Source organism: Capricornis sumatraensis, chromosome 2 (genome assembly GCF_032405125.1).
Source record: "Capricornis sumatraensis isolate serow.1 chromosome 2, serow.2, whole genome shotgun sequence".
Lineage (NCBI taxonomy): Eukaryota > Metazoa > Chordata > Mammalia > Artiodactyla > Bovidae > Capricornis > Capricornis sumatraensis.
This window is the reverse complement of record NC_091070.1, coordinates 57376526-57399819: the sequence shown is the minus strand read 5'-3', so window position 1 is coordinate 57399819 and position 23294 is coordinate 57376526. Positions and strand designations below refer to the sequence as shown.

General features: G+C 55.4%; 1 protein-coding gene across 1 annotated transcript; it reads right to left on the bottom strand.

Annotated features, from left to right (window-relative positions):
• Positions 1-872: 872 nt before the first annotated feature.
• Positions 873-23294, bottom strand: PLEKHO2 (pleckstrin homology domain containing O2). The gene is made up of 6 exons (XM_068963899.1): positions 23181-23294; positions 17079-17228; positions 11997-12113; positions 7433-7537; positions 5847-5945; positions 873-3907 (listed from the first exon to the last, which is right to left on the bottom strand). Exons 1-6 carry the CDS (start codon positions 23190-23192, stop codon positions 2891-2893), a joined length of 1500 nt encoding a protein of 499 aa, XP_068820000.1. The 5' UTR covers positions 23193-23294; the 3' UTR covers positions 873-2890.

The following is a 23294-nucleotide window of genomic DNA, read 5'->3' as shown; positions in this document are numbered from 1 at the left end:
TACAAAAGAAAAATATGTAACTATGCGGTAGAAAAATTAGACATTTTGGGTGATCAAAATTAACATTATCAGTGAAGGGCAGATGGAGATTGTCTCCAGATGTCCTGAGAAGGACCTAACATCACCTGTGCAGTTCTCTGGCTGAGATTCTATGACTTTGATCTAACTTGATATATGAGGAAACCGCAACAAACCCCAAATGAGGACTATTCTATTATAAATCTGGGGAGGACTGTATTCTTCAAAAATACCCAAATCACGAAAAATAGAAGCTGTGGAAACATTTCCGATTAAAGGAGACTTAAAGGGACATGTATGCAATATTCAACCCTACCCTGGAGGCAACATATGATTAAAGGATATTAATGGGTCTAATGATAAAACCAGAATATGAACAGTATTCTATCATTGTTAAATTTCCTGAAGTTGCTAACTGTACTATGATTAATAATAGGATATGCTTATTTTTAGGAAATACACACTGAAGTATTTAGAGGAAAGGGGCCATGATAACTAATCCTCCAAAGTCTCCAAAAAAGAACTGTATGTCTATAACAGAAAAAAGGCACTCAAGAGATAAGCCAACAGGTCAACCTGAGTATGTAGACGTTCTTTGTAACTGTACTTACTCTTGCAATGTTTCTCTATGTTTGAAATTGTTTCCAATAAAGTTTTTAAAAACTGTTCAGTACTCTTCCCTATGATACTTAGCCCTCAGGCTGTAGAAACGTGTTGGGTGGAAGGGGTGAGACTGCAAGGCCAGACCAAGTTTACCGAAGATGGAGCACTGTGAGAAGGCGAGCCCCCCTAGCCTGGCCTATGAGAAGGGGGCCCTGGAACAGAGTTTGGAGGACTGGTGATGCCCTCATCAACCACCAACTATCCTCTGCTTCCATGAGGCCCTGGAGCCAGTCTCCACATCAACAAACAGGCTTGTGGTAGAGAAGTTCCATAAAAAGGGATTTATTGCCAAACTCTCAAGAAAGGCGCTTCATAAGCAGAAGACATGGAATGCCACCCTGCTCCGGGAGGCCAGCCAGGCAGTCCCTGCATATCCCAGATCCTCCTCCCCTCCCCTGGAAGCTGGCGTCCCCCGTGCGTCCAGGCTGCCAAGGCACAGGCACCCTGTAGGAACCAATGGCATCAAGCCACTGAGGTGACCCCAGAGCTGCTTGCTCAGCCTGGTCACTTGTCAGAGCAGGAAACTGAGGCTCTAGTCCCAGGAAGGAGGGGATCTGGTGAATGCCTCACCCAGCCCAGGTGGCTGGTGAGGGAAGGCTGTTCCCCAAAGAAGACGGAAGGGGCCACGTGAAGGTGGGCCCCTGGTGACATTCTTGCTCTCATACTGGAGACATATGGAGAGGTGGGTGGACCTTGATCTAATCTGATGTATGAGGAAACCTCATACAGGCTAGGTCTGGGAGCCTAGTCTGTCCAAGGAGTGTGGTTCAGGGAGGCCAATGAGGGCTCACGAGTCATGACATTGCTGCTCGCCCACACCCCTGCACAGTCAGGCTGCAGACTGGACACGTGCCCCTCCTGATACCTGCCACTACCCTCAAGAACCAAACAGAAGCAGAGTAAAGAAGGCAGGGACCTGCACCTGCAGGCCTCAGTGGACATGACTAGTGGCACACAGCTGTGAGCTTCCCTCTCTTTCAGTAAACAAAAGTGCACTTGCAGAAACCCCTGAGCAGGCCTGTCAGAAGCTACTCCTACTCCCACAGGCCCCAGGGAGCGGCTGCGGCCCTCAGAGCCTCCGCACCTTACAAACCCTGCCCTCAGTCCAGCCGCTGCAGCAGGACAGAGACCAGATGTGCTCTGGAGCCAGAGATGATATTGCAGGGAAGGGGTAGGGACAGGATGGACCAGGAAGGAGATATAGCTCCTTCCACAGGGAAGCTCAGGAGGAGCAGTCCATGTGGGGCCAGAGCCACAGGAGGAGGGGAAAGGGGAGAGGGAAGTGATTTCAGGCCCAACCGCTCCCATCAGCATTTGAAGAAATAACTGGGGTACTGGACCCGTCTGGGTTGAGAAGGAACCAAGGAGACCCAGATATAAATCCCATCTGGAAAGCAGAGAAGTTGGGGCAGCTTCACTCCTGAATGTTGATTTATAATGAATTAAATACAGGATTTTCTGATGCTGACATCAGGTTTACCTGAACAGGAATGTGCAAGGCTGGACCCAAGCTGGTCCGGGGCAGGGAAAAGACTACGAGACCCTTCGAGTTCCTCCTCTACCCTGGAGTCCACCAAGCCCGGCTCACCAGAGGGGAAGGCCTACAGAATAGGAAACGGGCCCAGGGAGGGGCCACACAGCTAATGGCTTTCTCACACAGATGCCTCCCACCTGCCTTCAGAGGCCCCAGCTGGGATCCAGGTCACACTCAACTGAAGGCCGAACCTCTGGTCTAGACCTGAGGCCCCAGCCACCTCTGGGAAGAGGTGGGCGGGGAGGGTCAGTTATGGCCTGAAGCTGCCTCTGCCACGAGGCTCTGCCTGGGAACATCTGGCCATGTGCTCTATTCAGAAGTCAGGAATGTAAACCATTGAGGGCGGGAAGTAGAGATGATGCCGCCCCCGGAAACCCCGAGCACTGTGCCAAGGCCCTCGGGCTGTTCGGAACAACCACACAAGCACAGACGTCCCGAGTGTGTGCTCCCAGCCCAAGCCCAGAACCGGAGGCCCAGCCAGACAGCAGCCCTGGGCGCTACCTGGCACCTCTGGCCAGGGCAGGGAGGGAAGGATCCCAGGAGTCTCTACAGGTCCTGGCCGAACCCAGACATGCCTGATGGCCCTTCTACAGCCTGAAGAAACACATTTCTCGGCAGGGCTGGGCTCTGAGGGACTAAGCCGGCCACCAGGGAACGTCCCTGGCCCGGCAGGCCCTAGGGTGCGCTTCTCCTGTAGAGGGTCACCAGCTCCCTCCTCTTCTCCCGGAGCCCAGGTGCTTCCTGGCTCATCTCTTCCAGATCCCTGATCTCCTGCAGGACCTGGGTGGCCTGTCTCAGCTGCTCCACAGCCTGGCTGAGCAACGTCTCGGCGTTTACGGAGGCTGATTCACTGCCCAGCACCTTGTTCAACAGTTTCTCTGTCTTTTCTGAGGCCACCTTCACCTCCAGCTGAGCCCGATGCAGCTGCTCCCCAGGCTGCCACCGACGTCGGGGGCCTTCCCCCAGCAGGTCCCCCAGGGAGGAGCAGCGGGGATGGAACTGAGGTTGTGGGTCCCAGTGGGGGAGGGCGGTGGATGTCGTTGCAGCCTTTGGGGGAGTTCCTGGGGGTCCTGCAGCCTGGGATGACTGGAGGGGCTCAGGACTGTCATCAACACCATTCACTGAGACCTCTGCTGGGCCTGGAGCAGACGCCTCAGAGGCCCCAGGACTCTGAGCTGGCCCAGAAGCTTCCACGCCATTCATGGACGCTTTCAGTTTCTCCGATAAGATCTTGGGCGGGGGGGCAGGGGGTTTCCCACCCTCCCTGGGTCCAGCCTCAGAAGTCTCAGCACCCGGCACCTGGGACAGTTCTGCACTCTCAGAGTCAGGGGCCTCCTCAGGGCTGGGGTTCTCCCAGCTCACCTTCAGCTTGTCAGGCAGGATCCTGTTGGGGGGCTGCTCAGAGTCACTGTCCTCCACCACTGGAGTCTCTGAGTCTTCTTGGCTTTCAGGGTGGGCCTCAGCGCTTGCTGGGGCAGGGGTAGGGGCGCTCTGCCCCACAGGGGTCTCCAATCTGTCACCAGCACTGCTGGTCTCAGGCGCTGGGGAAGGCTTGGCAGGAGGCATGGGCGGCCGGGGTGTCTCCCGAGGCTGGGCTGCATCGACATCGTCGCTAGGGGCTAACACTGGCGGCCCGCTGTTCGGAACATCGAGGTCCAGACGCGAAAGCCCATCAGATGCAGCACTGGCTACCTGCAAGGGCAGGACATGACATCAACTTGGATGACCGGCCACTGGGTCAGCTGTGCCCACCTACAAGAGTACTCAAGTCCTCTCATCCAGGCTTCCCATGCACCTGGCCTCCCACGCCGTCCATGCCCTTTGCTCTGGCTTCCAAAGCCACCTGTGGTAGCTAAAGTGATTCTCTAATGAATCCTCTCATCTCTCTCACTTCCATAAAATACCTGGTTTTGGAATCACAGGCCAGGAAGCCAGAACCAAAGTGTCCTCTCAGGCCTCAGCCTGGCTCTTCCAGCTTGTGTAATAGGCTGCTCTTTTGAAAGGCAACTGTGCTGGCCTGGGTGGCAGGGAACATGGTTTCCAGCCCTATTTCAGCCCCCTAGTTGGCTGTAGGCCTTGGGAGGGTCCCTTCTCTGCAACCACCCACCCAGCAGGCGACAGGATCAGATCTCACACACAAGTCTCCTGCATCACCGTGCGCTCACTTGCTGTGGAGACTTCTGTCCGGCCTGCCAGCCCTCTGGGCCAGAGCTCTCCAGCCTTCCCCTGCCCAGCTGCTCAGCAGCCAGTGCCCATTCTCCTCATGTCATCACACGTGGCCTCAGACATGGGCAGCCCAAGACCACAGCTGACCGCCAGAGGAGAACAGCTGCACCCAGCAGGCAGCTGTCCCCACCTGGCCCCAGGGGCCCACAGGGACACCCAGCAGCCCCAAGGTCATGGGGACAACTCCTCGGAGGGCCTGGAGCGGGACTGGGCAGGAGGCCCCTTGCCCGAGGTCCCTCAAGGTCTTCACTCCCTTTCACACGCAAAGGGTGACCAGGCCTATACACGTACTCAGTCATAGGACACGAGTCCCTCCCTAAACTCTTCTCAGAGGGTCCCCCTCCCCAAACCCTCCCCGTAGCTCCCAGGCTTCCTCCCTCAGACATGCCTTTCCTCTCGGCTGCTTCAGTCACTCCCTCTGCAGGATGTTCTCCCTCAGCTGACAGACGTGAACAGGCTGTCTCATTTCAAAAGCAAACCATCCAATGACCTAGACCCCCTTCTGTCTCCCTCCTTCCCCGCCACGCTTTCCTTCGCACCAGCACCCCCGGCTCTGCACGCCATGACAGCCCAAAGCCAACTCCTTCTCTGAGAAAATGTGCTGGAATCATCACCGTCTGCCTTTTCCCCAGTCCTGTCCCATGACTTGTGGCTGCCAACCTGGCTGATGACCCACGGTCCAGGGCCCTTCTCTCTGGATGCACCCCTCTCAGGCCTCCTCTTCCTTGGCTCCCTGTGCCCCTCATTCCTCAAAGGTAACATTTGCTGAGGTTCCTTCCTGTCCTCCAAGGTCTGAGGAAGGACTCCTCCCTTCCCCCTCCCACGCCCGGGTCTCCTGGCATGTGGGCACTCTGACAACCCTGCGTGTCCACTCTGCCTCCCTGAGCCCTGAATTCAGTCACAAGCCCAGGTGGCTCTTGCTGCCCAGTGTCTCTCCCACTGGCCCCTCCCTTTTCACCCCTCCTGGACCCTGTAGGCCCTACCTCTGCCTCTGTTTCCTGGCCCCCTGGCTTCCCCTGCATCAACCCAACCCATACTACCCAGGGCCTCCAACTGACATCTGGAACACACCCTTCCATCCATCCTGCCCCCAAACCCTGCTTTCAAGACCTCCACAATTTCCACCCTCCCAACCCCGCCTTCCCACACCATCTCCCAGTCAAAGGGACAGAGCGCATCTTAAACTCCCCTGCTGGGGCCTCAAACTCACACCATTCCTTACACCCAGGACCTCCCTCACTCCAAGTCTCCCCACTGAAACCCTTCCTGTGCTTCAAGGGTCAGCTCAGCCTGATGCCAAGAGTGCTTAGGAACAAGGTAGCCCCCTAGCCCACTGCCACCTAAGCAGCTGCAGTCCCAGGCTCAACTGACCCCCAACCCTTCCAAGCTGAGGGCAAGGCCTTACCTCTTTCAGGTGGACTCTCGTAGGGGGCCGGCGCCGCTGGTCCCTACGTACGCGGTCCCGTGTCACATGCTCCAGGACACAGCTCTTGTCCACCTTGACCTGAGAACGAGGAAACCGTGTCAGTCGCCACCCAGCCTTGGGGAGGGGAAGAAATGGCCAGGTGATGATCTGACCCAGAGGTGGGGTCTGCACCTCCCCCTTGCTTGACAGGGCCCGGTGCCCCACACTGTCTCTCTGAGGCCTCTCCCTGCATCCAGGTCTCTGCTTTTCCACCCGTCTTTACATGTCCTTTGTCGTCCCTCTGCAACCTAAGGCTCGCCCTCTTCTGCAGCTGCCGTCTGTGCCTCAGTCTTTCTGCCCAAACGCAGGCCATCAGCCCTCACTTCTCAGTCCACTGCAAGTATATAAGCAGCTCTGTGGCTGTTTTTGTGCCTAGCCGGCGGGGAGTGGGGAGGAGACAGCCCATGATCCCCTAGTACCTGACTTCCAGAAAAGGCCTTCCTTGGCCTCAGTCACTCTCCCAGGACCCCTGAGGATCCTGAAAGAAAAGCTCAAGAAAGACCAGGGACTCTACTCCCCCTGGGGCGGGAAGCCTGGAGGGCACCCTCTCTGCGGGTGAGGAATGTGGGCAAGGAGTATCCAGGAAGCCACAGTGAGTCATGTGGGAAATCCAGACTGAATCCCAGTGCAGCTGGTCCCTGTGATGGGGGGTGTTCTAAGACTCTTCTCCCCTGAGGTGAGACTCAGGCCCACCTGGGGGTCTTTGCAGTGGAGCAGCTGGTCCTGCTCCATCAAGGCTGTCGGCTGACACCACGCTCCTGTGGCCTCCAACATCCTCTCCCATGCAACGGGAACACTCTACCAAACTAGTGAAGGGCTGAATATGACACAGTCACATAAGACGTGACCTGGGAGCCATGGCTGCCAGTAAGGGAACCTGGGTGTTAAGAGGGAACTTGCCTGGGAGAATTCGTCCCCATCAACCTCAGTCTTCTGCAACCCAAGGGGTCACTCTAGGTGACCCCCTGGTCCATTAGAGCCCAAATAGCTATGAATCCACAATGTCAAAGATAAACCCTCCCTAGGAGATCTGGCCCTGTGGGGCACCCTTCCTGCCCAGAGCCTGATCATGGCCCCGCTGGCATCAGGGAGAGGGGGCTGGATGGCCACTGCAGACAGGTAAGGAGGGCCTGGCCTAGAGCCAGCCAAACTCGGACTTCACAGCCCAACTGAAGAGTAAGCTGTCAGGCTCTCAGCTCACCCCAGACCTCTCTGCCCTGGGCCCACCTGCTGTTACAGCTGGATCTGGGTTGGAAAGGAAGCATGGTTGCAACCAGTTAAATTCTACCCATGTTTTAATTTAAAAATATGTACTTAAATTTCCTTACACCTCAGTTTCCTCATCTGCAATATGGGAACACAGACATTTACTTTGAAGTGTGTTGTGAGGATTAAATGAGGTAACAACAGCAGGTGCCCCAGTGTTTGTAGCAGTGACATAATCAAGGGGGTGTCTGGGGTGGGGGACAGGGTCCACTCTGAGATCACACGTGGAGGGAAAAGAGACCCAGAGGACTGCATCGCACCTCATCGAAAGCCTTGTTCTTGCCTCGGTTGATTCCTTCGTTGAGGGCTTTGATCCAGGATTCCTTCTCCTCCCCACTGGGTGCCTGGAACTTGATGTCACTGACCTGCAAAAGGCATGGGTGTGATGAATGGCAGGCGTTTATAAGGGTTCACACTTGGGGTCTTAGGGAAACTTCCCACCACAGCCTGAAGTCTACCTTCCCACAGCTGGTCAGGAGCAAACCAAAGTGACCCCCATATCAGGTCTCACACGGGGACTCCAGAGCAAGGGAGGAGACAGACCCATCCGAGAAGGGGCCCTCTCCATGTATACAGCTGCCAGGGATTGGGACTCAAGTCGGCCTCGCCCAGATCTGGTCTCACCCTCTGTGACTCCCCCAGACCGCAGCCTGGCCTCCGAGATTTCTCTGTGAAGTAGGAATGTAGTCCCAGTCTACATCTGCCAGACTGAGTATGACGCAGGTGACAGGCGCTCGGGCGGCCATCCGAGAAGGCCTACGAGAACGAGGGCCACCTACAGCTGCCCAGGGGCCCCACACCTAGTCCTGGCCAAGAGAAAAAGTCCCAGAGGCTCCGTTCTGGCCTTGAGTCATGGACTGAAAGAGAGAAAAGGTCTTAGGGGGCCCATTTCAGCCCCCTCATCATATAGACAAGGCTCATCAGAAAGACAGGACTTGGCCAAGGCGGCCTGAAGTAATCCCATGGCTCAGCCTCACATCCCCCCTTCACCCCACCCCAAGCCACAAGCTCCAAGCTCCTACATTAGAATCAGAGGCAGCTCAGAGAGGCCCCTCCTGGACAGGCCCCAAGGTCAGACAGGAAACAGCAGAAGGAGTGAAGCCACTCAGACCGAGGAGCTACCTTCCATGGTGGACACAGCAGGAGGGCCCCTGAGCTGGACAGACCAGCACTCACAGCTGGCTGACCCTGAACTTCAGGGAGCTGTGAAGATCAATGATGTAGCAAAGCGTTAAACGTGGAAGTGGGCACAGACAGGGTGCTCAGTCATAGGAATTGTCACCATTTCCCTCCTACACAAAACAGTCCTAGTTTCCTTATCTGGAAAAAGGGATGCCACTGCCTACTACAAAGCAATGCTGAGGGAACTGAACACCATGGTGACTCAGTGGTAAAGAATCCGCCTGCCAATGCAGGTTATGCAGGTTCGATCCCTAGGTCAGGAGGACCCCCTGGAGGAGGAAATGGCAACTCACTGGGAAATCCCATGGACAGAGGAGCCTGGTTCACTACAGTCCATGGGGTCACCCAAGAGATGGACAAGACTTAGCAACTAAACAACAACAAAGCCCGGGCCTGGCACATAGTGGGTACTCAGTAAGTAGTTACTGAATGAACAGCTCATCAATGAATGAGCTGGCCCTTGGTTCCCGTTTTGGGGCCTCTGCCCACTCTCTGACCTCGAGATGCCCTAGTTCTTTGTCGGGCAGGTCACCAGCTGCCCATCCCCGCCCGGGTGTTAGATCGTGCCTTCCCTCCTGCCGTTCTCCTGGTTATATAACACACGGCCCGCCTGGCCCCCTCAGCATCCTCGTTATATAACTTCCTCCTGGCTGCCTCTGAGTTCTCCTCATACAGGGCCCTGGTCCCACCCACCTCCCCACGCCAGGCACAGCCAAATGCTCATTTGCATGACCAGGGTAAATTCGATCCTGGCAGGAGATCGGCAGCTAAGTCAGAAACCCCAGGGCACCTTGGCAACTGCCTCAGCCCAGCCATCAGGACTGCTCAGGGCTCAGGAAGGGACGGCACTGCATCGAGTTCTGAAAGGGCCCGCTCAACCCTTTGATGGGGTTTGTGAGTATGGTGGCCCCAGGCAGCCCATCAGCCCAGCTACTGCCCCTGCTTGCAGCCCCAGAGTCAATGGGGTGGGGCCCCTGCATGGTGCAGGACTTAGCATCCCAGACAGCTTGAGAAGCATACACTTGAACTCAGAAAAAGATGCAGCAAGAGTGGGGCAGAGAATGAGCACTGACTGAGGAGTCAACATCCGAGTTCTAGTCCCACTAACCTGCAATGAGAACTGCAGGGGTCTCTTTACTAATTGGGGCCTCAAGGGGACAAAAAATCCAACCACTGCACCTAACCCAAACTGTAACTCTTTCCCATTGGCCAGCCCATCTAAGCAGGCTGGGGGGAGTGTGCTGGCCCAGGGGTTCCCCAGGAGAGGGAATACGAAGTTATACAGGACCCAGCCCCACCCTAAGGAACCCAGTAATCCTGCCTGAATGAGCTAGGCATCAGAATAGGGACAGATAGAAGGGTGATCAGAATAGGGACAGACAGAAGACCAAGAAGTTGCTCCTCTTGCCCCACCCCCACCCCACATCCTGAAGAGCCACAGGCTGCACCGATGCTCCCTCCCCAAGCCTTCCCAAGAAGCCTCAGGGCACAGGCCCCGCCAGGAGTTCAGAAGCTAACAGGACTGGACACAGAGAAGGCCCACTTGGCTGGGAAAAGGGGGAGGACAAAATGGCAGACAGGAAAGAAGTCGGAGGGGGAGAGAGGAGGCAGGAAAGAGGAAAGGGCCAAGCTGGCTGAAATCAGCAGGGCAGCAAGGCCCAGCAGAGGCCACCCTGCTTCCTGGCAGCGTCTGCCTGTGACCTCATGGCAGGGATGTGGGGACGGGGAGGCAGGAGGGAGAGGGGCATGCAAGACACTGGAGTCTTTGTTTATTTGATTAGAGGGAAAAAAAGGCGGCCTCAGGACCAGACAGCCGGGGTCATGTGACCTCCTGGCCAGCCCGTGGCCTCACTGAGGACGGGAACACCCAAGGCGATAGGAGAGGAGGGTGAGGGTGCGGGGGAGCTGGGGGCGGGGGAGCGGTGCTCCGTGCAGTCTACCATGTGATCTCTGGAGAGCCCCCACTCTCTGTGTGAGCTCCTGGGGTACCAAGGGTCAAGGGCCCTTGAGCTGAAACCAGGGTGGGCTGTGTTCCCGCTACCCAGCAGCCCCCACCAATCACGCCACAGCCCCAACTTGCCAACTCACTGTCCTGTTCCTAGAGTCACCCAGAGCCAACCTGAACTCCTGGCTTGACTGGGGGATGAAAGGGAGGGTGTTGGCCGAAGCAGCTGAGAATGCAGCTGCACAAACAGGCCGCTTACTTGGAAGGTGATGTCCCATCCTGAGTGGGGCCCGAACCACCTAGCCCACCATCAGCTGGTTCTCAGAGAAACGAGGTGGTCCACAGAATGGCACTGGCAGAGGACAGAGAAGACCCCTCTGCCCACATCCACAGGTGCTCACCGAGGGACACACAGACGTAGACAACACTCTCCTGCACACAGAGGTGCACACACAGGCCTCAGGCACACAGGCCAACCTTCACACACAGCGCACTCTACACGTCTCCCAAACAAACACACACACACACACACACACACACACACAAATACAGCACCACTCAGAGGGAAAGTGCACCTCCAGAACAGGGTAGGGGTTCTAGGGCCTGAAAGACCAAAATATGGCTGCTCTCCCCATCTTCCTCATGGAACCCTAAGCAGCAGAAGTCAAGTGAAACCTGCACCTGACCTTGGCACAACCCCATCCCCGGCATCAGAGCTCCATGCTTCCTTGCCCCACCTGCCACTGAGTGGGACAGAAGGTTATTGAGTCAAGCCATCATGGTCTCCCCCCGGGGACATAGAGGACTGGGCTCCTGGCCCTTAAAGCTATAAAAGAATCAGAATGGCCTGGGGCAAGCCCAGACCAGGCCCGCTCCCCAGCCCCTAGCTTCTGTGACTCAGCCCCTCTCTGCAAGGCTCCACATGATGAGCAGAAGCTGGGGCGAGGCACAGCCCAGCTGCAGATGGGCGCGAGCTGGCGAGCAGCACTGTGCACACCAGCCCCCAAGCTGATCTCCCTCCTGACATCTGTGAAACTCCGCCACGTGGCAACACCCACCCAGACTCCCTGCCAGAGATGAGGGGTGCAAACAGCGAACTCTGTCCACGTACACAGCCTGTCCCAGGGAATGAACCTCTCAGGCAAGAGACTTCCTCCAGCTTCAGCCAAGAAAGGACAATGCAAAAGGAGGAAGGCTGGAGCTGTGGGTCTGAGCATTGAGGCTAGGATGGAAGGTAGGAGGGGTGGCCCACCCAGGAAGGCCTGGGATGAAGGAAGGGTGTGGTTGCCTGACTGTGGCAGGGTGCCGAGGTCTGGTGGGGTGAAGACCTCATCCCTAGCCTTCCTGCCTCAGCCCCTGGCCTCCTGTGTCCAGGCGGTGGGAGAATGCCAAGGGCCCACCTCCCAAAGACTACTTTCCAACTACAGCCCCCAGGGCCTGGAAGGGGAGACGGGAGTGGAGCTCTCGGCAGAGCCCTAAACGCACCTCCTCTCAACCAGGGGCAGGGCAGCTCCAAGACATAAACAAGCCAAAGGTCCCACCATAGCAGAACCTGGGTCTGAGCCTCTGCCACATTGAACAGAGACCTGTCAGGCTTGCATCCAGGAGCCCAGACTGTTTCGAGAACCTTCCAGGGTGACCTTCCCCAGCAGACCCTGGCCTGGAGGGATGTCAGCCAGCAGCGGGCTTAACCCTACCTTGTTCCCTGGAGACCGCAGCAGGATAAATCGATGCTTCCGCTTAAGGAGGGCACGAAGGTCCTGGCACTTCTCATAGCTGCCCAGCTCCACTGTCTCCACACACTTCTGTTCATCCTGGGGAGGGAGACAGAGGAAACACAGTAAGCGCCAGATGCCCCTAGACCCTCAAACACCCAGGCCCGCCCCAGAGCCTGATCCCACTCAGTGAGGGCCTCGCTTGGTCAGAGAGGGCCCTCGGGCTGTCAATCAACCACCAAGAGGTGGCATTCAGACCCGGCAAGTAGACGATGTTCAGTCCACACTGGTTGGAGGGATGTCCTCAAAGCTCTCCATCCACATAAGAAATGGGCTCTCAGCACATTTCGACCCACAAAGGTAGGTAGCAGGATTGATTCAGATATGCCTAAGGCCAAAGGAGGAAACGGGGGAAGCTGGAAGGGCTTAGGCAAGTGTGCCCGGGAGTCCATGCAGGCCCAGAAGCCAGGCAGAGATCAGTGCAAGAGGTGGCCTGGAAGAAGGAGCAAGTTGAAAGGAAAAAAGGGCTTTCCAGGTAGGGCCACAGAGAGAAGCTGTTTCACCACAGTGATCCAAAGTTGACTTCCCCACTGGGCATCTTCCTTCTCTGACCCTTCACCTGGGGTGAGAGGCCACTCTCTGTGGCCAGCACAACAGACAGGGCAAGAGTTCCTTCAAGAGCATCCCAAGCCTGCCACCGTGAGGATTCATCACTAGTAGGGCTGGTGGCCAGGACAGTCACCAGTCTCTTCTTGGCCACCTCTGGACACTGCCTGGGCCACCCTCCCTCACGCCAGCCCTGGCTCTTGAGTGTATTCTCCTCCTGGACTCCACCCCCCAGGTGCCTCTCCAGCAAGCGTGGGAGATGCTCCTCCCTCAGTGGTGGTCAGCTGCTTCCTCTTCTGGGGAAGACCAGGCTGAAACAGCTTCCTCAGTGTGTTACACTCTCCCCCTGGAGACTCCAGGGAAGTAGCTGCATGCCCTGGGAGACTGGCTGGCAAGTGAAGTCAACTCTTGCTGTTGACACCATGCAGACCCAGCAAGAGCATCCAACCAGGGACCACCTCAGGGCTCCTCAGTTTTGGGTGGAATATCTGGGAGGGAGGCAGTTGACTCGATTCTTTGCGGAGGAAATACCCCAATTTCCCTCCATGATAATTCTCACCTACTAAGAAACCCTGACACTTAGCAAGCTCTTTTGCTTCCCTGATTTTCCAGAGTCCCTCAAGCACCCTGAAATCCTAGAATCCCAGGATTTGCCTCATTTTATAGAGAAAAAGACCCACTCCAGTGTTCTTGCCTGGAGAATCCCAGGGACGGGGGAGCCTGGTGGGCTGCCGTCTATGGGGTCGCATAGAGTCGGACACGACTGAAGCGATTTAGCAGCAGCAGCAGCAGCACAGAAAAAAAGAATGAGACCTGGAGGCAAAGGGAACTGCCCTAGGCCACAGACCCAAATATGGGCTTCCTCAGTGGCTCAGCAGTAAAGAATCCACCTGCAGTGCAGGAGACACAGGAAATGCGGGTGTGACCTTGGGTCAGGAAAATCCTCTAGAAGAGGACATGGCAACCCACTCCAGAATTCTTGCCAGGAAAATCCCATGGACTGAGGAGCCTGGCAGGTGACAATCCATAGGATCACAAAAGAGTCGGACATGACTGAGCAACTGAGCACACATAGACCCAAACGTAGGAGCAGCGCCAAATGGAAACACACATCCTCTGACTCCCAGGCCAGAGCCCTTGTAGCACACCACACTCCTTCCAGCCAGAGCCAGAGACTGGACAGTGGCCCTAGCAGCAGGCTGCTCTGCACCAGTGGTCCTCCAGGTGTGGTACCTGGGCCAGCAGCAGTAGCATCACCTGGGGACTTGTCAGAAATGCTCATCTTCAAGCCCCCGCCCTATTGAATCATAATCTTGGGGGAAGGGGTCAGCAATCTGAGGTTTTTGTTTTGTTTTGTTTTACTTTATTTTACTTTACAATACTGTATTGGTTTTGCCATACATTGACATGAATCCACCACGGGTGTACATGCATTCCCAAACTTGAACCCCCAGCAATCTGAGTTTTAACAAGCCCTCCAGGTGATTCTGATGTTTGCAAAAGCTTGCAAACCTCTACCCTACACCAGAGATTCTCAACCTTGGTGGCACCTGTGTGCTTTAAAAATCCCCATCCCAAGCAACATCCCAGACCAATTACATTAGGATCCCTGGAGGACAGAGCCCAGATGTTAGTATTTTCCAAAGCAGCTGACTGTACAGCTAAGGTTTGTAACCACTGACCTACTCTCTCTTCAGCCCCTCAGGGAAAGGGCAATAGGTAGCCAGGGTGACCTGTCTCTCCCATCTAGATTCAAACAAGTATCTTTTCCCATTCCTGCCTCCATGCACCTCTTTCTGATCCTTAGTCTTCAATCCATTGCAGGTGTCTGCACTCAACACAAGGCTGGTAAAATCCACCTGTTCCAGGAAGCCGCCCTGCTCTCCCACACAAGCCTGAGCCTCAGTGCTCTCTCTCCTCTGACACTCCCCATCTGCAGGCATCTTACTAGGTGCTAGGGACACGCTGTCATGGGGAAGGAGCCACCTTTCTCCACCTTTGTTGCCTATGTCTCCTTTCTGTTCCCCTGCCAGTGCCCTATAAGGAATGGCGCTCCAGAGGAAAAGTTTGCTAAACTGAATGCCTGACTCAGAGCAAGACTCCAGGTTTCTTCCCTCCGATCCCAGAGAGAGATCCTCACCTACCCTATGTACACAGGCCTACCCCCACTGGAAAGATATCTGGCCCAAACACACCCTCCTCTGTCTGGAAACAAAAGGTCAGTCCATCTCCACCACCCAGTTCCCCATGGCTGCCTGACCTGGGTCTCCTCTCAACCTGAATCGCTGAATCATCTGGCCCTTCTGCAGCTCAGAAAAATCGGATAACCCAGCAGGCACTGGGCGGGGGCAGCACTTTTGGAATGTCAGCCTCACTGACAGCAAAGAAACAGCCAAGAGTCATTCGCACTCGCCTAGTTCCTTACATCAGAAAGGGGAATTGAACATTTCTCAATTCCCTCTCCTGTGCCAAGCTCCCCCACCCCCGAGTGCTAAGTTCTTGAAAACGCCTTGAGGTTTTTAATAGTGACTTTTTTTTAAAAGCGTGATTTAGACTTTTCGTGTTTAGGGGATGTGAAATCCTTCCTGCTTCTTAGACGTGCCCAGATGTAGAGAGGTGGCCCAGGACAAGGCTGGCAGCACCTGACGAGCTGACAGCTGGGGGCCTGTCACTCAGTTCTTATGGTAGCTGGAACTGGAGGAGGCTGTGACAGCCCCCTTTACTTATAAAAATAGCCCCCTGCAGCCACCACAGCATATCCTAATTTGGTGGCAGTGCAGAACATCTGGGGACTGTCTGCACGATTCACCCCCTTAGACTTCTCTGGCTGTTTCTCTGACACCCCAGCTCCATGAGCCTGGGGACTGAGTCAGGAAAGGTGAGGTGCATCTCAAAGGCAGCTCCTTTAAATGCCTAGATCTCTCTTGGCCTGGGACAAGGAAGAACTGGCCAGGTCAGCCTGAGGCACACCAACAGGGGCTGATGGGGAACAGGCAGGATCCCCCGTCCCCTGCCCCCAGCCCAGTTCTTCTCCACATACCCATTGGTCAGCGGCACACAGAGACAGGCCTCTTACAGCCTCAACCCCAAAACACAAATAGCATTCCCAAGTAAAGACCACCTTTTCGCCTCAGGTCTTCACCCAGAACTTTAGCAACACTTATTCGACACACAACTTCCACATGCTGGGCTGTCTAAATTCCAAGCCTTCCAAATGGAAAGGGGCACGAGTCTGAAGTGGAAAGATGCGGGGACTATGAGAGGCACAAGGACAGCAAAAGAGGCAACCGGGAGGTTGATGTTACAGGAGAAAGAACAGCTGAGAAGTACAGTCCGGCAGTAGGAACAGCTGGCGCACCAGTGACTGGGTCACTGAGGAAGACTGTTTAGCCAGCATCTTCTGCTGGAGCAGGCAGACAGGAATATCCAACATGTCTTAGAGCAGCGGTCCCCAGACTTTTGGTCACCAGGGAACTATTTTGTGGAAGATACTTTTTCCAAGGAGCAGGGGTGGGAGGATGGTTTTGGGGTGATTCAAGCACATTTCATTTATTGTGCACCTTATTTCTAATCTAATGCTGCCGCTGATCTGATAGAGGTACTGGTCCTTGACCTGTAGGTTGGGGACCCCTGTTTTAGAGGATTTCCATAAAAAACAAGTTTTAGAGTTTACTTGCTGGCATAGCTGGATGGAGAGCTCCCTGACTTTGGGTCTAGATCTGACCTTCTTTCACTGAGCCACTGAACAGGATCTGGCCACCCTGGGCCTCAGGATCCTCCTCTGTAGAATGTGACATGATGGCTGCTCTTCAGGGACTGTGTGAGCATCATCCAAGAAGTTGCTGTTAAGTTGCTCAGTCGTGTCTGACTCTTTGCAACCCCATGGACTGTAGCCTACCACACTTCTCCGTCCATGGAATTTTCCAGGCGAGAGTGCTGGAGTGGGTTGCCATTTCCTTCTCCAGGGGATATTCCCGACCCAGGGATCGAACCCAGGTCTTCCGCATTGCAGGCAGACGCTTTACCATCTGAGCTACCAGGGAAGCCCATTGTCCAAGAGGGGTAGGCAAGATCGCCAAACAAGCATTAGAAGTAAGTCTTATTTCTACTCTCATTACTGAGTGGAGCAAGCTTCGGTTTTCTGGAAACTTCACATAAGTGGAACCTAGCCCCGGGACAGCGAGCTGCAGAGTAGGTGGCCAGCTGAGGAGACGCACGCATCCCTACCCACATACACCTCAAAGAGCCCTCACCTGGGAGCCCTACACTCACACCTAGAGGTACCGCCCTGTACTGCACAGGCCCAGAGAAAACCAGGCACTTGCTCAAGGTTGCATAGCAGGCCCAAAGTGAAACAGGCCTTCCAGTCCCGGGTCCGGGATCTCTTTCTGGCCTGGGCTGCCCTCACTTGGCTCCCCAGCGCAGACCACTCAGACTCAAGAGCAGGCCGGTCCTTACCTCATTCTCGTAGACCAGCAGCTGGGCCTGGCAGAGGAGCAGGTAGCGGTCCTTCCAGAGCCCTAGGAAGCCCCCGCTGCTCTTCTTGATCCAGCCAGCCTTGTCTGCTGTCTGTGCGCTCCGAGGCTTCTGGCCGCCCTCCTTCACACCCTGTAACAGAGCAACATGAGGGCTGCTGCCCGGAGGCCACACAGAGATGTATCCCTCTGCTGGATATCACCCCACATGAATTTCCCCCCAATCCCTGAGGCAGTTACTCTCAATCCAGTATCAGAAATGGCAATAATAACAGCAACCACAATAATAACTGCAGGCACCTTATATTGAGTCACTGTATTATGTTTTACACAAACTGCCTCATTTAACCCATGCAACTTGCTCAAGGATGCTCCTAGGTGGTAGCATCCTCATACACATGTCACTGCAGACTGAAGCTCCGACAGGGGAGGTGACTTACCAGAGTCATGCCACTGGGAGGACAAAATCAGAATTCACACTGGGCCTCTGACCTCGCATTCCCCTCCACCGTTCTGCTCCCCGTGTATTCATTTAAGCACATCAACACACGTGGTACTGAGCACCCACAATGTCATGGGTGCTGGAGTAGGCAGGGAAGAATAAAAATAACACATCTCTTCCCTCTCAGAGCTGGCAATCCAGGGAAGGAGGAGCTGAACAAATAAACACCAGAGATAAACACACAAACAAGTGTGAAATGCTATGAAGCCATCAGTGAAAGTGAAGAGGAGGGAGTGAGACAGGATAGTGGGGGACCTGGTTCAGGTCAGGGTGGCAAAGGACAGCCTCTCAGAGAAAAGGATGTCCAAGCAGGATCAGAAGGATGGGAGGAGGCAGGCAGGCAGAGTGGTAATCTTCCTCCTCACCCCTGCCTTTCCAGAGAGCCCTCTTGGCAGCCCCTGCATCCGGCCCCAAAGCAGGAGGTTCCACTGCCCTCACCCGCAGCCACCCCACCTGATGAGGGCTGCCTTCAACCACAGGCAGGTACAGCAGGTAAACTCAAACCCTTCTCAAGGACACAGCAGCCACCCTGGAGCCTTCAGGCCAGTCACTGACATCTCGTGTCTCTTGGTTACCCACCTGGGTAGCTGGGTGCCAGGTATATGCCTACCAGGTGGGGCCAAATTCACATTTGGCACCCAGCACCCAGTACTGTTTCTTTACACATAATGGGTGCTTGAGAAAGACCTGTGAAATGAAAATAAAAATATACCCAATTTGCTAACCACTTTGCTTCAATGACTGGTACCCACAGTGATGAGTGTGAAGGGGAGGGTGGAGGAGAAGGGGCTCAGAGCATGTAAGAATCTACAGGATGCTAGAAGGAAATTAGCACTGACTAATTTTGACTACTTTATAATTTACATAAAGCTTAAAAAAGGGGGCTCCAGTTAAAAGGAGCACATCTCTCCCCAGAGATATCCTGTGGCCACCGATGCTTTTAGAAGGACAAGTCCAGAGAGAAGAGTGGTGAGCTGTCAGGAGTGGGGCAGGGCATGGCCTCCCTGAGCTCCATCACAGCAGGGAACCCCCAGTCTGGTCCTTACTGTGGCCCCCTCCCCCACTGCGCTGCACACTCCACTGGTCAGGAGTCTGAGCTTTGGAGCCCAAGCCACGCAGACCGGAGGCAGGTCACACGATCTCTCTGAGCCTCAGTTTCTTCATTGGTGACATGGTGATATCTACAGAAGTTGCAAGGACTATAACTCTGTGAGGCTGGGGATTTTTGTTTTGTTTACTGTTGTATCCCCAATGGCTAGACAGTATCTGGCACACAGTAGGTGCTCAATAAATGTTTGTTGCTAAATAAAAAGATACAACATACAAAGCAATGCCTGCTGTTCCTGCTGCTGCTAAGTCGCTTCAGTCATGTCCAACTCTGTGTGACCCCAGAGACGGCAGCCCACCAGGCTCCCCCGTCCCTGGGATTCTCCAGGCAAGAACACTGGAGTGGGCTGCCATTTTCTTCTACAAAGCAATGCCTAGGACCCCCTAAACTTAGTCAATGGCAGCTGGCATTGCTACTGTTTTCACTGCCTTTCCCTCTGCCTCTCGGGGACCCTGCCCCTGGTTCAGAATTCAAGACAAGATCTATCTGGGCTCAGCTGCTGGGCCTCAATGCCCCCAGGAGCTCCAGGAATATCAGGTGCCCCCTAGAGATCTGTCCCTAACTTATAGACGCAAGAGGAATGGAGAAGTGGAGTGGTCCCAAATGGTGTTCCCGGATGGAGAATGAGGAAGTGAGAGGCTCGCTGGCAGGCTAGTTATGAGCCACCCTGATCAGGAGAAAGGACTTTGGGGCCCTTTGACAAGAAGGGGGGCTCTAGCATCCTACTATGCACCCAAAGCCCCACCCTCATCACTTGTGTTCAGCCCTATGGGCTTCGTGACCCATTGAGGCCTTCTCCACTCAGGGACCCCTGCAAGCTGGCCTACGCCCAGGGCTGGAGGGGAAGAAGTGGGTCAAGGGAAATCCCACCCCCACATTTGACAGGTCACACCCCTCCATTAGTAACTACAGCAGCTGGCCAACCCCCCCCCCACCCCAACCCCGCCTGCAGACTTAGGCTTCTCTTACACAAGACTGCAGAGCAGCGGCCCAGATCTCCCACCTCAGCTCCAAGCTCGCCTACTGTTTCCACGGGCCCACCCACGACCCCATGGGATCTCACAGCCCCTCTACTTGTGACCTCTCCTGCCTGCCTCACCCACAGCCTGAGATGTGAAAACTTCCTGCCAGCTGGAAGCTCCTGGGGGCAAGGCTGGAAGCTTATGTCCTGATGCATCCTCTCTGCAGGTAGCAGAGCAGCGCCCAGTGACTGCCATGATTATATGAGCCAGAAGCAAGTCCAGAGCCTTCGGGGATGTGGATATCAGCATGGGGCTGAGACAAGGCACTCGGGGATGGGGGTGACAACTGAGGGACTGGAGGTGGCACAAACCCAAGCCCATGGGAGGGTCTCCTAGCCCGGAATCAGTCACAGCAGATACCAGGAGACAGGCCTGGCTGGAGGTCAGAGTCCTGCCCCCCTTCACCCAGTCCCTCTCCCTGCCCCTCAGACACTCTCCCACCAGAAGGCTGGCTATCTATGCCCCAGTAAGTTTTAGTAAGCCGCCCCTCCCCTTAGTAGGGCTCAGAGGGGAGGTTTCGTCCTGCTCACCCCAGTTTCTTGGCCTTCTCTCCTCTCATTGACCAGCTGACCACTCTTCTTCCTGTTTTGCCCTCTCTTCTCCCACCCATCCTCACTCAAGCCCCTCCCCATGCCCACCGTGAGCAGCTTCTGAGGCACCCCTGGGAACCAGCCTGGCTCTGCTTTGCCTGAAAGGGGAGGGTCTTTGGGTCATTTGTTTAAAAAAAAAAGAAAGGAAAAGGAAAAGATACCAGGTCAGCCCAGCCCTGTGCACAGAAAGGAGCCATGCCAGGGAGAGACAGACCAGCAGAAAAGAACTTGCTGGCACCTCACATCACAGAAAGCTTAGGATAATGACCTTTGCTCTTGGACTGGACTAAACCCCATGATGCTCTGACCAAACTCTGCTAAGAACCGACCATGTCAGAGCCCTGTGATGGGGCAATCAGAGAGAGGAAGCACAGGCTCTGCGTGGGGAACTTTCAGTCCTATGGGCGCAACACAGACCCCCGCACAAGGGAAATCCCCAGTCTGGGGGCTGGGTGGGCATCCTCTGCTTGAGAGGATCCCAGTCCGTTCGGAGGGCTCAAGCACCTACTCAGACGGGTACCCAGTCTTGGCTCTCTGGTAGGGTAAGGGCTTGGGGTTAGTTTGGGAAGCCCTTGCAGAAGGAAGGGTTTTGGTAGGATTGTGAGGAAGAAGACACATATCTTGGCCCAGAAAAGGACATCAAAGACCCTACATTCTCAACCCCTTCACTACAGGATGAGAAATTGCAGGCCAGAAAGAGCCGAAGATTAGCTTAAGGTCCCAAAACCCGTACTGGGACAGGCCACTGCCCTGCCACTCTCTAGACGGGTAAAGGCAAAGGAGCAGCCTGGTGCCACTGGAGGCCAAGCCAGGGAAAGGCATGACTGAGAGGAGGGGGGGCAGAACCCCAGGGCGGAGACAGGAAAGCCTGAGTCCAGTTGCAACAATAACCTCACACTGATCACTGCAGCTTTCAAAGCTTTTGCACATAAACCATCACATTTCTGGACTGCCCACCTCCTTCATTTTACAGATAGGGAAACTATGGCCCTGAGAACACAGATGGACAGATGCTCAGTGCCCAGACCTACACTTCTGCACCAAACCTCAACCTGAGGAAACTACCATCCTATTATATGGAGGAGGTCACTGAGGGGCCTTCGCACCAGTTCAAAGGAGCCATTTGCGAGTGAGGTGAGGAGGCCAGCCTGGGGTCATGGGGCAGAGAAGGTGACTACAATCTAAGCAGTGTTTAAGAGAAAGGAGATGGGTACTGAGGCTTGGAGAAACAAGAGGAAGTGGTGGGGAGAAGAAATGGGAGGAAAAGAGGGATGCCAAAGGAGGGGTAGAGAACAGGGAGCCCCTGGTCATGCAGGGAGGTGGTGGGCAAAGCTTTAGATACCCTAAGTATGCAGGGAGCTTTTGGCATCTGGGAGTCAGTAAACGGCAATGTTAGAGACTCAAGACCAGAGGAGTAGAGGGCTGGGTTGACCACCAGACAAGCCATTGGACGAAGAGGCCCCAGGAGAACTTCCCTTAATTGAGGGGGGTGCGGTGGCCAGAGCAGCTCGGAGATCGAGTAGTCCTGTCCCACATCCTCTGGGAGAAGAGGAGAGGAAGAAGCCCAGCCCTCACAGTAAGGGTAAGGGAGCCCCACCCCTGTCAGCAAGAAACCACAGCAAATCATAGTGGCCTGACTGTGCCCCCTATTTCCACCCACTCTGAGAGAAGGGGCTACAACCAAGACCCGGGGAGGAGACCAGGCCCAATATTTTATAGAAGAGGAAATGCAGGCTTAGAGGGGAAGTGACTTATCTACCATCCCACAGAAGCGCAGGGCCTGGCCTGAGGGAACTCAGACAGATACCCCAGCTGCTCCTGGACAGTGATCCCAGGAAGCAGGGAGATGAGCGCGGATGGGGACACAGGCAGTCTGGTCCTCAGCTGGCCAGGGTTGCCCCAAGAGTGAAGGTTTCATCTTTCCTCCCCACCTATCCAGGCAAAGACATAGCCCCTCCCCTGGGTTTGGGAGGGGCAGAAGCTGAGACCCCCTTGGGGGACCAGAAGCAAAATCCTCTAGTCTCAGCAAGCCCCTCCCTAGTTTATTCATCCACAGTCACACATTAAGTGCTGGCAGCGTGCCTGGAAGAGGGGCTACTGAGGGAACTGAGTCTGCAAGTAAAGGGCGGGGGTCACAGAGTGCTTGACCACACTCCAGACCATGAAGGTCCTGAGGGGAATGAGGGAGGCTCAAGGACCACTGCTGGTCCAGCTGCCCAGCTCCTCCAGGGAATCAGCCCTCCAGGGATGCGAGGATGGCAGGGGCAGGGATCAGCCCTGATCAGGGCCTGACAACTAATCAGGGAAGAAGCTGGACCCACCAGGGATAAAGGACCTACAGGGATTTAGGGGAGAAAACGCAACTTCTCCAGTCCTCCAGCCACAGGGTCACAGCCTCAAGATTCCTTGAGACAAGGATTCCAGAACCCACAGACCCACAACACACACACACACACACACACACTGTGCCCTTTTAGGATCCGACGTGGACAGCACAGGGAGTCAGTGATAACAAGGGTTCGAGCCCAGCGACTCATGCTACTTTTAGCAAGTCATCAAACTCACCGGAGTCTCAGTCTCCCCATCTGTCCAATGGGAACAACCAGCACCACCACGACCACAGTTGGTGGGAGAAGACAGAAAAAATGGAGAATGGGTCTGCGATCCCTTACTCCCGCTCCTGCCTCATCTCATCGGGCCTAGGCTCTGCCTGGGGGATTGGCGTGGCCAGGGTGGGTGGGGGTGTCCGGAGACCCGCCGCAAGAGAAGGGCTGGCTGGAACAAGGGCCTGAGCCAGGGACCCCAGCAGCCGCAAGAGTCTCAAAGACCCCAGCCCAGGCCCCCCGACCGGCCCGGCCCTCACCTCCTCTTCCATGACGAGTCCGCTGAGGTCCGGCTGCTCGACCGCTCGGCCGCTCACTCCCGGCGCAGCGCGGTCTCCAATACCTCCATCAACCGCCGGCCGGGCGGCGGCTCT